General features: G+C 39.8%; 2 protein-coding genes across 8 annotated transcripts in view; one reads left to right on the top strand and one right to left on the bottom strand.

Moving 5' to 3' along the window:
- LRRC28 (leucine rich repeat containing 28) overlaps positions 1 to 18,060 on the bottom strand; it is a 180,658-nt gene that overhangs the window by 137,116 nt on the left and 25,482 nt on the right. For 2 of the 5 annotated variants that reach the window (XM_060617780.3, XM_060617784.3), the window contains exons 1-2: positions 14,302 to 14,417; positions 10,721 to 10,948 (exon numbers count right to left, since the gene is read on the bottom strand). In XM_060617780.3, coding sequence (XP_060473763.1) covers positions 10,721 to 10,888 — 168 coding nt within the window. In that variant the 5' untranslated portion in view covers positions 10,889 to 10,948; positions 14,302 to 14,417. Of the gene's footprint in view, positions 1 to 10,720; positions 10,949 to 12,416; positions 12,521 to 14,101; positions 14,200 to 14,301; positions 14,418 to 18,060 lie in introns of those variants that run through there. The other 3 variants (XM_060617782.3, XM_060617783.3, XM_060617781.3) reach the window with 3 other exon arrangements.
- The window catches only part of TTC23 (tetratricopeptide repeat domain 23), a 105,670-nt gene continuing 104,458 nt past the window's right edge, over positions 16,849 to 18,060 (top strand). For 2 of the 3 annotated variants that reach the window (XM_060617771.2, XM_060617772.2), the window contains exon 1: positions 16,849 to 17,050. The gene's annotated coding sequence lies outside the window, so the exon portion shown is untranslated. Of the gene's footprint in view, positions 17,051 to 17,072; positions 17,208 to 18,060 lie in introns of those variants that run through there. The other variant, XM_060617774.2, reaches the window with a different exon arrangement.

Raw genomic sequence — 18,060 nt, 5'->3', positions numbered from 1 at the left:
TGCAAACACTATGCTGAGTGATGTGCTCTGGTAGGCACTGTGAGCTACCTGCTTCTTCCTCTTCTCTGGCTGGGCACCTGGTAGGACTGCATTTGTCCCTTCGAGCTGGATGTGGCTAAGTGACTTACTCTGCTCAGTGGAATTATGTTGAAGTGGTAGCCTTCAAGAGCCTGAGCTGTGAGAACTAAAACGCATCTAATTCACGACTTTGAAATGTGTCTTTACAAACACTGCGAAGCTTGTTGTGTGTATTGTGACAGTTTGTGAATGAAATGTTTTTTTTTTTCTTTCCCTTTAGTCCCACAACTGAACTTTAAAAAAATATATATTTATTTTGGAAGGCGGGGGGGGGGGGGGGGGTGGGCAGAGAGAGAAGGTGAGAATCCCAAGCAGCCCCCACACCCAGGGCAGAGCCCAATGATGGGCTCCATCAAGGACTGTGAGGTGATGACCTGAGCTGAGCCACCCAGGCGCCCCTAATTAACTTTTTTTTTTAATGAAAAAAATAAAAATAAAATTTTGAAGTGAAATACAAGAAGTTACATAAAAGCTCAGCAAGTTCATAGTGACCTCCACGTGATGCAAGCTTTGTCAGTCTCCATCCCTGACTTTGGACACCATTAACCAGAGTCCCCAAGCAATAAGAGAGTCATGACAGTGTGAGTAAAAGAAGTAATTGTGCTGTTGCAAACCGCTATGATTCAGGGTTCGGCAAAACCTGCTCCATTTCTGACTTCTAAAAACACATTTCAGAGAAGTCATGAATTAAATATATTTAAGTTCTTATAGCAGTTATGAAAGATGGAATGAAGTGGGACCTCTACCTGACACTATATACAAAAATTAACTAAAAATGGACCAACGACTTAAATAGAACAGCTGAAACTGTAAAACTCATGGAAGGATAGACAGAAGTAAATCTTTATCATTGTGGATTTGGCAATGGATTCACATAAGATATGACACCAAAAGCATGAGGAGCAACAGAAAAAACAGATACACTGGGCTTCACCAAAATTAAAAACTTTTGTGCATCAAAGGATATTACAAGAAAATGAATTACAAGACAGTGAAGACAACATGTAAAATGGGAGAAAATATTTGTAAACCATGTATCTGCTCAGGGTCTAGCATCCAGAGTATATAAAGAACTCTTAACCAAAAAACCCCCCAAAGAACCCAATTTAAAAATGGGCAAAGAGGGGCACCTGGGTGGCTCAGTCGGTTAAGCGGCCGACTTCGGCTCAGGTCATGAGCTCGCGGTCCGTGAGTTCGAGCCCCGCGTCGGGCTCTGGGCTGACAGCTCAGAGCCTGGAGCCTGTTTCGGATTCTGTGTCTCCCTCTCTCTCTGACCCTCCCCCGTTCATGCTCTGTCTCTCTCTGTCTCAAAAATAAATAAACGTTAAAAAAAAAAATTTTTTTTAAATGGGCAAAGAATTTGAATACTCTGTAAATATATGCAAATGGCCAACAAGCACATGAAAACATGCTCAACATCATTAGCATTAGGGAAATGCAAATCAAAACCATAACGAGGTGTCACTTCACACCTATTATAATAACAATATTTTAAAAAAACAGCTGGAAAATAACAAGTGTTGGGGAGATGTGGAGAAATTTGGAACCCTTGTACCTTGCTGGTGAAGTGGTTCAGCCATTCTGGGAATGCCTCAAAAAGGCAGAGCTACCCTATAACCCCACAATTCCACACCTAGGTAGGTATATACCCAAAATAATTAAAAATAGGTACTCAAACATTTAAATGTAAACCGTATTCATAGCTGCACTGTTCACAAGAGCAAAAAGGTGAAAGAGCCCAAATGTCAATCAATGGATGAATGGGTGAACAAACTGTGGCATGCACACACAACGGAATCATATTGAGCCATAAAAGTTATGGACTGATACACACTACAACTTGGAGGAAGCTTGAGAACACTCCAAGTGAAAAGAAGCCGGACGCAAAAGGAAAAGGACACATAGTGAATAATCCCATTTATATGAACTATCCATGAGAGATAAATCCATAAAGAAAGAACACAGATTGGCGGTCGCCAGGGCTGAAGTGTGGAGGGGAATGGGGAGAAGTTGCTTAATGGGTGAGGGGTTTTACTCCAGAGTGATGGAAATGTCTGGAACGAGACAAAGGCACTGGTTGTGCAACACTGTGAATGTACCAAACACTACTGAATTGTTCACCCTAAAATGGTTGATTTTACATCACGTGAACTTCACCTCAAAAATTATTTTTATTATTATTTTTTAATTTAAAAAAGTTAATGAAGTTTTGGTATCGAAGGAAAAAAGGCACTTCAGTTACAAACCATCACAACATACTCAAGTGCGCGTCTGCTCGTGCGCTCTCTCTCTCTCTCTCTCAAAATAAATAAGCATTTAAAAAAAAGACGATGGGGCACTTGGGTGGCTCAGTCAGTTAAGTGTCGACTTTGGCTCAGGTCGATCTCGTGGTTCATGAGTTCAAGCCCCACGTCGGGCTCTGTGCTGACAGCTCAGAGTCTGGAGCCTGCTTCAGATTCTATGTCCCCCTCTCTCTATGCCCCACCCCTATTTGTGCTCTCTGTCTTTCAAAAATGAATAAACATTAAAAAAAAAAAAAGACGATGTATGACATAATTGTTCATTGTGAGCGGGGAGCATATTCCAAAGCTCAATGTATTATACTTCAGGTACCTCACTCACATACGTATTTGTTGACTGATCTGATGGGGCTAACATTTAGAAACTGGCATCTCATTTTTAAGGTACAGGTGGCTCATTTTAGTATAGTGCATGCTTGAAAATGAATTTCAACTTGTGGAAACACATACGTAACAATGGCTTTTGAGCCTTCTGCTGGCAAACAGAGCCCTTCCAGTGTCCAAGGATATGGTCTGGTGTAAGGGAAAAATGTCTCTCCCTGCCACCTCTTTCTAAACCCTCCCTTCCTAACTCCCAAGGCAGAAACTACAAATCACAAAGGGTAGGCTAAATCATGTTCCCTATATTTTAAGAAAGTATATAGAGAGATACAAGTTTTAAAAACATTTCTATCAGGAAAAGTTACACAATAGATCTCAGAGGTAAACGTCACAGAGGTAACTAGGAGAACTCACTTAACGCGGAACACCTCATTGCTCTGAAGCGGATAAATGTGGTTACATTTTAACTATATGGTGCGAGGCCAGAAAAAGGTCATCAGTAAATACTTGCAGAATTAAAACAAAAGACCGACTAGGTGACAAATGAGAAGACCCGGTACATGCTCTAACTGGCCACAAAAGTGACTTTGGACCCGTCCATTAACTTCTTCTAAGCTTACTTTCCCCAAAAAGAAAAATCGCCTAAACTGCCTATAAAGCTCCATCTAGCTTTGAAATTCTGTGATTCAAGAAACAGAATGAAATTAGGGGTCAGACATTCATTTTCTAAACTATTTAAAATACTTTTGTTACCTATTTGACAGGGAACTACTGTCAATCAACCAGTAACGATCAGGGGGCAAACTGTGAAATCTGAAAATTCAGTAGGAAAAGCAGCTCTGGTTTATAACAAAACTCCTACTCTTCAGGCATGTGTGTATTACTGAGACAGGATACATTTATAATCAGTGTTTTTGCAGAACTACATCACATACTACACATCAGCATTAAAACACAAACAGAGCATCTGAACGCTTTACTACTTGATGTATCATTTCCACACATTCCATTTAAGAAATAACAAGAAGCCCCTTATGTTGGAATTCAAAGTGAATCAAACAAACAAAAACAAAACTTAATTCCCTCTCCCAAATTTTTCCGCCACACTTGATGGCACGGCGCTCTTTTACTATTTCTTTGTTTTCCCTTCAAGGTTCTGTGATGTTCATTTAATCCAGATCCTACTCTTAACCAAATTCAAAGGGGGTGGAGGGCATAGCTATGTTAGTTTCCCAGACATCAGCCCCTTTCACCCTCAACCCTGCCACCAGCTGCAGAAGCTGTCGATGCAGCATAAACGCAGGCATCATCATCACTGTAAATCAAAATTAGATATCTAGACTCACTGATTAACACAACTTGAGAGCTAGCTAAGATCTTAGCAGTACTCTATGCCAACAATCTTATTTTAATTTTTAATTGTAAAACTAGTAAGTATTTAGTGAAAAAAACATAAACTTCACAGAACCTTTCCCTTGTACTCTGCATCCTTAGGTAAGGTTCTTTCTCTTCCAGCTCCCACCCCCACTCTCTTGCCTTCCCTCAACCTACAGCTCTAATCACTGTTAAGTTTGATTGATGCGCTTTTTAATGTCAGTTTATTTATCTATAAAGTAGGGATAATAATAATGCCTACTTCACAGGATTGTCTTAGATTAATTAGTTAATTAATTTAATACATGTAAATTGCTTAAGACAGTGCCTGTAACTTACTGCTATGATGTTACAAATGATGTTACAAAAGATGTTAGCTGCTATCAGATTTTAACCAATCCCAGACTGATGAACATTTAGGTTTTCATAATGTTTCATTGCATCCAACGTTTTGATGACCATCCTGTTCACTTGACATGTTCATTTGACATATTCACAAATGCTCACTTTTTTTTTTTTTCTGCTGTGTAAATTCTTACAGGTGAAAAATACCGATTCAGACGCATACTCTTTCAAAATGCCGACTGATGTGCTCAAACCAGCCAGCAAAAGTACTCAGCCCAGTCTACTCCATCTGATAGTGTGTGAGAGCATCTTCTTATTGTCTTCCACATCAAGCATTAATAATCTTCAACACTAGGTATTTATTAGTCTTTGCCAATCTAGTAGGAAAGGATGATCGATGTTTTACCTTCCATTGGAAGTTAAACATCTTTTTGTGTTTGGACTATCTGTATTCTTTTATTATTTATTTGCCTGTTTATATTTTATGGGGAAGGTCAAGAATGTTTTCTCCTGGGTCCACAGGAAAGGAAACACTTCCGTGCCTTATGCCCCATCCCAACTTGGGAATGTGATGAACAGACCTCTGCTTCCCGTCAATCCCAGCAGGATATCACTTTTAAGTGAGGTTCTCTCTTGTAGCACAGATTAATTGCTTCATCAAGATCCAGCTGCTCTTACTATTCAGACATAAGCCAAACTCTCCTCTTTCATTAAAACTTAGATGTCTTTTCTTGTCCATTCATATTCACAAACAAAACTGGTAACTGGTGAGAGCTCCGTTAGTATTTGGGTGGGTCACTATTCCATGTCCCCAGGAAAACCTCCTGCCTGCTATTCTCATTAAGAGAAGTTGGCAGATCCGTTAAGGGATTTCGCTTCCTGGTTGGGATTTCTTCCCCACCCCCGTCCAAGTCTCTTGTGGCCTTTTATTTTGTAAATGAAGAAACTGAGGTCCAAAGAGGTGTAGCACATAGAACCTGGGTCTGTTATCTCCTAATATTATGTTTTGCTACTAAACACTGAAACAGCCCCTTCCTGTGATTGCAGTCCTTAAATGCTTCCCCTGCTAATTCCCTCCCTCCATGAACTTCCGGGTTAGGGGTGAGAGCTGGTGATTGCTGCTTCCGAGCTATATTCCTTCTCCAACTCTTAGAAATCTGATTCCAGCTACTGGTGCAGAACTGAGGGGGAACGGGGGTAGGGTTCACCTTAGCCCCCTTCATCCTGCACACTCCTATCCAGCCTTCACCTGAAACTTCTCTACACCTGCAGTCTCTCTCCAGAACCACATGTCCCATCCCCCTAGATGGCTTACTCAATCGTGCCTAACACAATTCTTCAATGTCAGTGGATCCTTTGGCCCCTCTCCATTCTCCCTATTCATGCACTCCTCCTTTCTTTCTTTGCCTCCAATCCAGCTCACGTTCCATATTCCATCATCCATGTCCCAATCCCTCCTGCCAAATTACTAAATCCCCTTAGTCCTCCTGTACTGTATTGTATCCACCTGGAAAACACCTAAGCCTTCAAGAATACAACAGCACACCTTCTTCATACCTCAGCGGAGTGTTGTAGGAGAAACTCCCCTAAACAAGGCACAAAGTTCCACCATTAAGCCTGGTGACCAACAGCTTGCTGAACAATGCCAACAATCCTGTTACCTTTCTCTGGCCAAAGTGCCATGTGATTCTTCACAACTTCAAGCCTGCGTTCTCTGCAAATCTCCACTCCCCAAGCAGATGGCCTTGCCTGGTAGAATGCAGAATTCTCATGTCAGCTGTGCTAAGTTAGTGGCTTTCTATTCTACTGTGTGGTTTCCTAGACACACAGTTCCTTAGAAGGGAAGGAGGTGTGGACTGAGCAAGAATCTTGCTTATCCCCTCTCCTAAATAAGAATAATTCCCAGTTACATCTATGTTATTCATCAAACTTTCTGAATAAATGGTTCTGCTAAAAGGAATTTGCAAACATTTATTAGATCTACGCATCCCATCCACGTGGGGTTTTGTGTAAAGAGCACCAAAATATGAGCAAACAAAAGGACAGCTGCTCTGACTGCAGAGGAGACACACTACTACTCAGTTTTCCCATAATTCTCCATCTCAGCCCTTTTTAGGAACCCCCAGCCTCTGAAGAACACAATAAAAAAATAAAAACAAAACACAACATTGCTCTAGGCAAAATAGGCGCCTACACTTGTCCCCTGAACTTCCTGCCACTGAGTCTTAGTTCATACCTTCTCTTCAGCTTGGGATGTCAACAAATGAAAATTCCATGAGAATAAGAATTTGTTCCAAGTCAGTGACTTGAAGAGTACTGGGCACATAGTAAGTGCTCAGTAAAGACATGTTGAATGAATTCTTTTCCTCCTAACCTCCTGTCAAAGTCACTCTTCAGTGTCAATGCAAATAGCATCTTCTTTAAAAAGTCTTCTACAGTCCTGCAACATAGAATTAGATTATGTGTCCTACAAATGTTGGGCAGTAGGCCAGGCATAAGGATACAGAATTTAAGACAGAGTCCCTGCTTTCAGAGGCACTCAGTCTGGAACTCTTATACCTACATGAGAGTCCTTATATTAATCTACTTTATATTCACGTATTTATTTATTTACTTATTCAATAACTATGTGAATACCCATCCCGCAACAAACACAGAACTTGTATCTCCTATTCTCTTGTCTTCTAACTACCACAAAGGTGAGATTTAACAATTCTTGAACTGCATTTAAAATAATTATAGGGGTGCCTGGGTGGCTCAGTCGGTTAAGCATCCAACTTCGGCTCAGGTCATGATCTCACACTCCGTGAGTTCGAGCCCCGCATCAGGTTCTGTGCTGACAGCTCAGAGCCTGGAGCCTGCTTCAAATTCTGTGTCTCCCTCTCTGTCTGACCGTCCCTCACTTGTACTCTCTCTCTCTCAAAAATGAATAAATGTAAAAAAAAATTTTTTTTCAAAAACTGGATGGAGAGACAACTACTTTCCATATGTTCCTATATGGTCACTAATATTAGAGCATGTATCATTTTTGGATTTAAAATATAAAAACTTTATTCTATTAAATATATAAAAAAGGCTTTTTTGTGTGTTTTAGTTTTAATATGGCATTCCTCAAATTCTGAGCATTTAACATACAATCATCCTACAAAATATAAACCACTCTGCTATACCAAGCCCCTTGATGAGGAAAGGAAGAAGGGCAGAGACGGTACATTAATGACTTCTCTTCTCACAGAAAGGCTCATATGGTGAGGGAAGAGAAGGGAAAGGGATAATGTTGAGGAGAAAAGATTTAAACACAATAAAAGTGTTAATTAAAAAAAAATAAAACAATGTGAAAATGCAAATTACTGGCAGATTCCCAAGCTTCCTTAAAAAAAAAAAAGGCCAATTAACCCATTTGTGTTAAATCATGTTTCCAATGTTTTCTTTTCCCTTTTGGTCAGTATCGCAGTTGTGAGTCAAATTCCACATACTAGGGGCACGTGGGTGGCTCAGTTGGTGAAGTGTCTGACTCTTGATTTCGGCTCAAGTCACGATCTCACGGTTGCGAGATGGAACCCCATGTCGAGCTCTGCACAGAGTGTGGAGCCTGCTTAAGATCTGTCTCTTTTCCACCCACCCTTGGCACCCCTCCCCCATGCTCTCTCTCAAAAAAAAAAAAAAAAAAAAAAATCCACATACTAAATCCCCTTTAGGAAATACACTGTATCAAGAACACCAGCAAACATTCTAAAAGCCTGAAGTCACTAGTTTAGAGCACTCTAGGATAAGCACTATTTCATCTGCTTTCAAAACCTATGCAGTAAGTCATTCCTAGACTATACTGGGTATGTTAGGTGTCTTATATCCAGTACCGTAAAGGAATGGGATGGCTGCTATGATTCCTATACCCTGATATCTGCATAGCACTTTACAGTTTAAAAGCTCTTTGATACACACAAATGTTCTAGCTCATTAGAAAGCATTCGAATAAAATACATACACCTATCATAAACATATGCAACAAGTTAATCTCTGATCAACAAAAAGGTGGCAGAGCATGAATTTGAAATGTATGCTTATGAGCCATTATGAATATCGGTTACAACTGTATAGCAGATACCCAGGTATTTTCATAAAGGGAAAACTTTAGCTGAGAAACCACACAAAACCAAAAGCTCACTATAACTTTCATAAACAAAGATCAATTTCTTTGAACAAACTATACTCCAGTAGATTGTGACTAACAGTTAAGAAGTAATCCACTCACAATTTTCTCCTAGTACATCAACAACAAACACGGAAAGAACACCTGGGTGCCTCAGTTGGTTAAGCGTCCGACTCTTGATCTCAGCTCAGGTCATGATCTCATGGTTCATGAGATCAAGCCCCACATTGGGCTCCACGCTGTCAGTTCGGGGTCTGCTTGGGATTCTCTCTCTCCCTCTCTCTGCCCCTCTCCCCCCCAAAATAAACAGACATGAAAGAAATTTTTTTAAAAATAACAAACACGGGAAAATCTGGGCTTTAATCCTTGACAAATTATTTCTCACAACACTGGTTCCCCAAAGGGAAGGAAATACTTGGTAAATCATGCAATGATGATTTTGCAAAAGGATTAATATAACTGTACTATTAAAGTTTGATTAAGATAATTAAAGTTTTTTTAAGTTTATTTATTTTGAGAAAGAGATTGAGAGAGAGAGAGCGAGAGAACACGAGCAGGGGAGGGGCAGAGAAAGAGGGAGAGAGGCTTCCAAGCAGGCTCCATGCTCCACGCAGAGCCCAAAGCGGGGCTCAATCTCAGGATAATGAGATCATGACCTGAGATGAAATCAAGAGTTGAACACTTAATTGACCGAACCACCCAGGCTCCCCAAAATAATTACAGTTTTAAAACTGAAAAACCTATGGAGTGCCCGGGTGGTTCAGTTGGTTAAGCGTCCAACTTCGGCTCAGGTCACGATCTCGTGGTTCATGGGTTTGAGCCCCGCGTTGGGCTCTGTGCTGACAGCTCAGAGCTTGGAGCCTGCTTCAGATGTGGTGTCTCCCTCTCTCTCTGCCCCTCACCCACTCACACTCTATCTCTATCTCTCAAAAATGAATAAATGTTAAAAAAATAAAAAACTGAAAAATCTAATTTAAAAAAATCTAACTAGGCACTCAAAATAACACATATGCCAAAATGCCAAACACTAAAAATGAAAGACATATTTCTATTTACTTTTAGATATGGCAAAAATGAACAAATCATATGCTTTCCACTCACTGGAGGTATTTTACACAGATTATATAAGACTTTTTCAGGAAAACACTCTATATAAATGAAGCCAGTAAGACATACTTTCAGATATTTAGGATAGTCCAAATAGACTCTTCTCTTAGAGAAGAGAATGAAAAATAGGTCTGTTCACAGAGAAACAAGACATCATAAAATGAGTAAGAATAAGAGTTCAAGTGTAAGACTCAAATGAGGTTAAGTAATAGCCAGAAAAGGCCACGTAAAGCACATCCGTTTAAAACAGAGATCAATTTTGACAATAAGAGTGGGAATGAGAAGTCACATTAGGACACTCTTGAAAAAAAATGTTTAAATAGTGTTTTTAAATCTTATATGTAATAAAATATATAATAAAGTTCTATATGTAATAAAAAAAAGGTTATAATAACTATGTGCTTATTCTTAGGATGTAAAAATAGTGAATCAAATGTTGCATCTGTGGCAAAAATTTTTCCAACAAACTGGATGAGAGCCGATTCAACATCATTTGATTTCCACAGTGCAATCATAAAGAAGGGTTTTTGGTTCGGGAGGGTTTTTTGTTATGTTTTTCCCCCAAAACAAAGGCTACGTGAAGCTTCCCAAATGCCTGTCTTCATATATTTTAATATTCAGATCATCTCTTTTTAAATGCCTCTAACTCAAGGTCATCTTTCTTGGCCTTCTTCTTCTTTACTTTTTAACTTTTTCGGTATGGTAACATCCAAAAACCAGCTAAGGAGCCTATCCCACAAAGAAAGCAAAGACAGATGCACAGGGTAAGTGAAGTGGGGTTCTGGAATGGAAACTAATTCTATGACTGGCACATTAGTGACTATTTTGCTTTCCTATACAACTCTTCCTGTAACCTCATATTGGAGGGACTTGGATAATGAATTCTCCACTAACGAGAAACCCCTGTATTTGTATCCTTACTACCTGTTGAGATAACAAGAGGGGATGTACATCCTGGTCTGAATGTCTTAGGATATGTAAAATAGATCTCGGTCAGGACCACATTACAAATGATTTTTTTTTTTAATGCAATATAATACTGTACCAAGGTTGTCAGGGAGTTCCTTTTCATATAGAGCCTCTCCAAGTACTGTAGCCCCTCATCTTTCAGTAACTCCAATGGAAAATGGTGCAGATTCCTGTAATTTAAGAACAAATTCTTGTGCTTTTCCAGCCTTGCCACAGAGATCGTCTTACAAAGTTCAGATGCCATGACTGAATATATCCCATCAGGCACGCTGCAGCACTACATCTTGTCAAAATTGGTCCATTTCTAAAGAGAACAAGAAAATTGAATCATTATGATAGTGCTCATAAGCATTGCCAAATAAACCAGTTAGCACACACAGCTATCAGCAGACACTAAAGAGAGAGTTACACATTTGATCCCTATATTTTTCCTTCATAACAACTGAACATATTTAGGAGATGAGAGCAACTATTTAAATACTCTCACTACTTAAGCAATATGTACCACTTAGCAGCAACAGTCCTAACTGAAAAACTAGCTCTTGAACTTGAGATAGGAATGCCTAAGAGAGACTAGTTTCATAACATGCACCCAAAGAAAGCTTAAAAATCAGATAGAGCAAACCCATTTCCTTCTTGACCTACCTCATTTTATGTGTAGCTTAAGGTGTTTCAAAAATATTGCTAAATACATACAAAACATCTAGACCACTTACAGCTTCACTTTCCTCATTTCTTACTATGTACAGAATATTGCCCTATATCCTAATTTTTTCCTTCTTTTACCTCTATTTTTTCCCTTCTTCGCTTTGTAGATTATCAGGAGCAGTAAAGAAACAGGTCCAGGAATATACAGTTTTATTATTTCAATGAAAGAAGAAATACTGCACTAGGAAATAAGAACCTTGTATTATTTTCTTACAATCTTTTCAGGCCTCAGTTGCCTAACATATACAAGGGAGACAGCAATTTATTGGTAAAGGCCAGAACCCAGAACAGATTAAATTCCCTTCTAGCTCTGAAAGTGACCGGGTAGGAAGAGAAATAACATTTGCCATCTTATCAACTAGGCACAGAGCAGAAACAAACTTCACAATCACTTAACTAACACAAGAGGAAAAAAACTCAGAGCTTCAAAAATGTTGTCCAAGGTCAAATGGCTCATAAGGGATAAAAGCAAGGACTCCCCCCTCCCCACTTTGGGGTAGAGATGAGGGTGTCCAGTGGATTTCAAAGACTGGGTTCTTCACAGGATTCCAAAGGATATTAAGGAAATGCAAAAAGGCTGAGTGAGCTCTGTGCAAAGGATCTACCCTCATTTTCCTGGGCATCCTTTCTGGAACTCCCTAACTAAAAGTGCCTTTCAAAGAAAAAAAATTTTTTTTCTTAAGAAAAACTATTTTCACTGGGCAAAGTTAGTGCAAAATGCAGTAACATAAGCGTTCCATTAGCAGAGTTTTGTAACTTTTTTGGTAATTTTCTATTATTTCCAAACTCCCAATTCCTATCTAGTATGAAAGCACTTGCCATTTCATCTAAAAGGGCAGACAATATGGAATATTCAATAATATCCCTGGTGCAACATAAGAATTCAAAACCTTCCCATACTGATTCTACCTACACACTTAACCTGTTTTTATGAGACATATGTCACTTTGAACAACATATTCCATCTTTCTACATCTTAATTCTCTGACCTGCAAAGCAGAAGGGAACTAAACCAGAATCGATGATTCTGTGTCGAAAGAGAAGTCTGCCGGGTTATTACTCACTGAAGTAGTAAACTGGAAGGAGGTTGGATGGCTCACAAGGGCTGCAAACTTAACACATTTTGCTTTTCATCAGCAATCCGAATTCTCCCCAGTGTTTTTCATCCCTTAAATGGAAAGCTTTAAGTCATGAGTGGGTCCATCCTGCCATTCACCTGGTACCTCCAATTTATCTTAAGGCCAGTGGTTTCCATCTCCGAAATACATCTCAAGTCCATCCACATCTCTCCACCAGCCAAAACCAAAAACCACTCTCATCTCCGGCCAGAGCCGTGAGTATTACTGGTGTCCACTCTACATACTTTCTAATACATTAATCACTTAGCAGTGGACCTTTAAAAATGTAAATCCCATGGTCTCTTCTCAGGGAAACTCACTCCCTAGTGCACACATATCAACTAAACACAGCCTTCAAAAGTTTATAAGAAAATCAAGCTCTTACCAAGCATTGAGGGCTCCTCACAATCTGGCCCCCCCTCCCACCTCGCTTCTCCAGCCTTATTTGGAGATAAGGTGTATCTATTGTCAATCTAGCCAACCGACTGGAAGCTTCTGAGGGCAGACATCTTGCTCTTTCTTCACTCTTGTATACCCGCCTGGACACAATATCTAGCACAAAGCAGGTGCCCTCAAACGGCTGATCAGTGGATGAAAAGTAGAACATGTAATACTGCAAGGTAGATTTTTTTTCACTTTCTAATCTTTGGTCATCTTGTAGATACTACATCCTAAATGCTTGCTGAGTACCATAAAAATCCCTAATCCATACAACTACGCATTGCAATAGACATTATTTAGCCTGTTTTATACATAAGGAAACTGAGTTTCTCAGAGGGTAATAACTTGCCAGAATTCCAACCCAGGTGGACCGACTCCAAAGTCTGTGCCTTGCCTTACAATATAGCCTTTCAGGCACTTCAGTGTTCAATGGAGCCTGTTTCTTCCATATTATTAAATTTAAGTAGTAGCCAACGCTTATACAAACGTGAGACTACAAAGCAAAACTACACCCAAAATCCACACTCACTGATGAAGAGCCAATAAGAGAATTCAGTGTAACCTAATTGCTTTCCTTCTGAATCCTGAAGGCTGGGATTGGGCTGCCTTTAAAACATCATTTCACCTTGCTAAAATACATCTGGCTACAAAGGCAGTGTGGGAGATAAAATCTACATAAATGAAATCTGAAAGGTGCCAATAAAAATGCTAATGGTTTTCCAAAACGCATTCATTGGCAAGATAAAGCCTTTACCAAGATGGTTAATTTCTTCCACAAATTCCCTTCACTACCTCTTAATCTACTAACGATAAATGGGACACTTAATAATATTAACGGTATGCCAAGTGTACCTCCACAAATTTTCTGACCTGTAAACACCAACCCACTTTATTATTGTTTAAAACAAGTAAACAAATCCTTCCACCTTAAGAAAATCCACACATGTTAAGCAGGTGTGTGTAAAAGGAGACCCTCAGACTGACTTCCGTATTTAATTCAGTAGAATACCCACTCCAATTTTCTAATACTGGAAATTAGAGAATTAAAAATTGTATATTAAAAGCATTTGTAAAAGACTGTTTTCCCAGTAAGTCTTGGGCAAAACACCTGCCGCTTTGCCCGAGTTAACCAAACACTAAGGTCGTTACAGTTTGGAAGCAGCGAGCTCAGTGGCAGGGATTTCAGAGACCCGATATCGGAATTCTGCAGCCACAGAGGGCGGGGAGGGCCCGGCAGCTATGGCGACCCGAGGCCGGACGGGCCCGCTCGGGCCAGGGACCACTCGCCGCTGCCCAGACGCTTCTGCCAGACCCAGCGTGCTGGCCGGGGAGCCGGGCCAGGGGGCCCTTGGCACGCGAGCCACCCGAAGCAACAGACGGCCGCACTCACCTCGGCGCCGGCGGAGCCAGCGCTCCGGGCGCAGGCGGCGCTGGACTGCCAACCGAGGGTCGGAGAGAGGGGCGGGGCGCCGACGGCAGTGGGCGGGGCGAGGCGAGGACGGCGGGGGGGCGGGGCGGGGCGGAACCCGAGCTCCTGAGAGTTGGGAGGGAAGACGGAACATCGCGATAATTCTCCCCTGTTCTCGCGGTTTCAAAACATCTTGGACGAGATGTTCGTTTTTCAAGCGCTGTGCCTATTGGCCAAAAGCTCGGCTTCCTCCAGCCTGGCCTCGCCCGTAGCTTAACTTAGACTTCCGGCTCCGGCTGGGGTTTTGCTGTGCTGAGAGCACCTTTTCCCTTTATTCGTTGAGGGGGGGCAACTTAGCCCTTTCCAGCCTAGGGACTTGCCAATAACTGATTTGTTCTTTCATTCATACATTCATTCAGGGACTCGTGCACTTATTCACTGTATACATTGAGGAATTACAACAACAGTAGTAACACCGAGCGCTTATTGTGTACCAGGCAGCGTTCTTAGAGCTGTGCACAATCCCTTAAACCCTCACAGCAGTCTCATGACACAGGTACTAGTATCATACTCGTTTAACGAATGAAAATCTGATGTCTGGAAGGTTTATGTAATATGGCCAAGGTTAGTTATCAAGAGGTGAGCCTAAGCATGGGATTTAAGGGCTCACTGTGCGCGCTGACAGGTTCCTTCCAAAGATGAGGTGGGTAACCTAGTCTCTGCTGTTGAAATACCTAAAGTCTATTGTGTGAAACGGTTGCTAAAAGGGACACTAACAGCTTAGTAAATTAAATATTATGGCAGTTCCTAGAATGACTGAGTAGGCCGTCAATAAATAGTTCTTCAAAATGAGGATTCCTATGTCCGCGGAAAGATAACATTAAAGGAAGAAAGCATTATGCTAGTAAAAATAAAAATAATAGTAACAATAATAATTCTAAACATTGCTAAGGAACATTTTAAAAACATTTATTTTTTTAAATATGATGTTTGTTAACATGGCAACTTTCTGAAATGAAGGGTTTTTTAAACTTCCTCTCATGAATCTGCTGTCATTCATTGTTCTTTGAAAAGCTTGATGTTGATTAATTTATTAGCGATTCATTGCCAAGCAACCGTGAGTTTATAGTTTCCTGTTGGTTTATTTAATTACTGTTAGAGATGAATAATCTCTAAAGCAAAGTTATGCTAAATGAAAGTAACATTTATTCCAAGATGAGGTATGAGTTATAATGAAATACTTACCAATTACCTATTTATTAAATAAACCTGGCCGTCAGAAGTTCCGGAACTATGTGGCATGGTGAATGTCATGTACTTCTAAGAACTTTGATAATAAATACTTAGTTACCTAAGAATTCTTAGATACCTAAGAATTTGTAGTACTTAGGAACTTTTTGCTAGACTTAAAACAAGGAAACCTAGTTTATGTAAAAACAAAAATACTTAGGTTATTAAGGATCAACCTAAATAAAAAGACTTGCTCCTAGTACTGGAAAGTGACTCCAAAAATGATTAACAATAGGTCTTTTTAAAAGTAATCAATGTTAGCCACTTAGTTTTCATTTCTTAAAAACAAAAGAAATATTTTAATGCATTAATTTAACATCCAATTTTTTTAAATAAAATTTTTAAGTTTATTTTGAGAGAGAATGAGCTGGGGAGGGGCAGAGAGGAGGTGGGGGACAGAGGATCTGAAGCAGTTTCTGTGCTGACAGCAGAGAGCCACAGCATGGCTGGAACTCAGGAACTGAGCCCCAGTCAGATGCTTAACAGACTGAGCAACCTGGGCATCCCTAACATCTGATTTTTGTTTTTGTTTTTTTCCATATATATAAGTATAATTTATTGTCAAGTTAGCTAATGTACAGTGTATACAGTGTGCTCTTGGTTTTGGGGGTAAATTCCCATGAATCATCACATAAACAGCCAGTACTCATTCCAGCAAGTGCCCTCCTCAATGCCCATCACCCATTTCTCCCCTCCCCTGCCCTCTCCCATTAACCCTCATTTTGTTCTCTGTGTTTAAGAGTCTCTTATGGTTTGCCTCCCTCTGTTTGAAACTATTTTTTCCCCTTCCCTTCCTCCATGGTCTTCTGTTAAGTTTCTGTGAAAACATATGATACCTGTCTTTCTCTGTCTTATTTCACTTAGCATAATACCCTCCCATCCCATCCACGTTGTAACATCCTATTTTTGATCATAAATAATGAATTCTCTTTAAGTAACTTCTACTCCCCTGAAATTGCTATAAAAACAGCCAAGGGATTCTGTGCCAGAATGTCAATTTGAATGTGTATCGATTTTCACAAAACACTCAAAATTCCTTAATCTGGCAATTTGGCAATCTTTGACAAACTTTAACATCAAAAGGCAGCAATACCACTTTAAGAAAATTCCAAGAAAAAGAAAACCCCATTTTAAAATTCCCACCTCTGGCCCTCCGGGATTGGGTTGCAAACTTCCACAAAATACTCTCCTCCACTTCCTATTGGTGCATGCTCTATCATTCATTGTTCGCCTGGAGTTTTGTGAGGTACCAGGTTGCTTTACGGGAAAAGACTGCTATAATTTAGTCTGCAACTGCCCTGCTTTAGACTTTTTCATGGTGATTAATTTGTACAAAGAATCACCAAACTCATACAGCGGGAACCAAACCGGCAAATCAGGCTGCGGAGACAACTGTGTAATTCGCTCGAAAAAGGAACAGAGATCCTCTCCTGCGTACTGGGTAAATTGACAAAGGATTTTACGACACAGAGATTTGAGAGTTAAAGAAACTTTTCCGGTTTTTCGATAGTTTTAAAGGAGTAAGCGTCAAAGGAGAACTAGATAAAATACAGGCACAATCGTGGCAGGAAAAGGAGTTTTTAGAAGCTGTTTTTAGGGTGAGATTGGAAGAATGTTATTTCCAAATAATCATTGAATTTTTGAATGGTAAAGGGAACAAGGGAAAAGAAAACGATTAATTATAGATTATTGTATTTCCTAAACTGCTGTGATTTATTGTTGTTTAATATGGATTTAGAGGGATACTTAGTAATATTATTGTAATTGTTAAGTGAAATACATATTTCTGTATACTATAATACCTATCATAATAGATAATCAAAATATAAGAGAAAATTAGAATCCGCTTTGGATCCAAAATTTGTGTATATTTGTAGATTGGGTAATTCAGAGACAAATCTGCTAATGACCTAGGATAACAGTGTTGTTATATGTACCAGAATCAATGGGTAATTAATATAAGGATAAATTCTCAAAAAAGAAACCCAACATTTGTATTTTCAAAATGATATTTTCATTAAAATTATGAGGGACACCTGGGTGGCTCAGTCGGTTGAGCCACCGACTTAGGCTCAGGTCTATGATCTCACGATTCGTGGGTTCGAGCCCTCCATCGGGCTGTATGCTAACAGCTCAGAGCCTGGAGCCTGCTTCAGATTCTGTGTCTCCCTCTCTCTCTGCCCCTCCCATGCTCACACTCTGTCTCTCTCTCTCTCAAAATAAATAAACATTAAAAAAAAATTAAAACATGAAAGTTCAGGAAAATATTGATAAGCAAGAATAATTTTTATTTGAAATAGCAGTATAATGTATTTTTTAGGATTCAGCCAAATATATAATGCCAAAGTATAGCACCTTAAAGATTCTTTGTGTATTAATTCAACTAATAAATATACTTCGTGGCACATCTATATCTACAGAGCATAAATTAGAGTAGGAATGCAATAAATA

This window comes from Panthera onca, chromosome B3 (assembly GCF_046562875.1).
Source record: "Panthera onca isolate mPanOnc1 chromosome B3, mPanOnc1 haplotype 2, whole genome shotgun sequence".
Classification (NCBI taxonomy): Eukaryota; Metazoa; Chordata; class Mammalia; order Carnivora; family Felidae; genus Panthera; species Panthera onca.
This window is presented reverse-complemented; position numbering and strand designations above follow the sequence as displayed.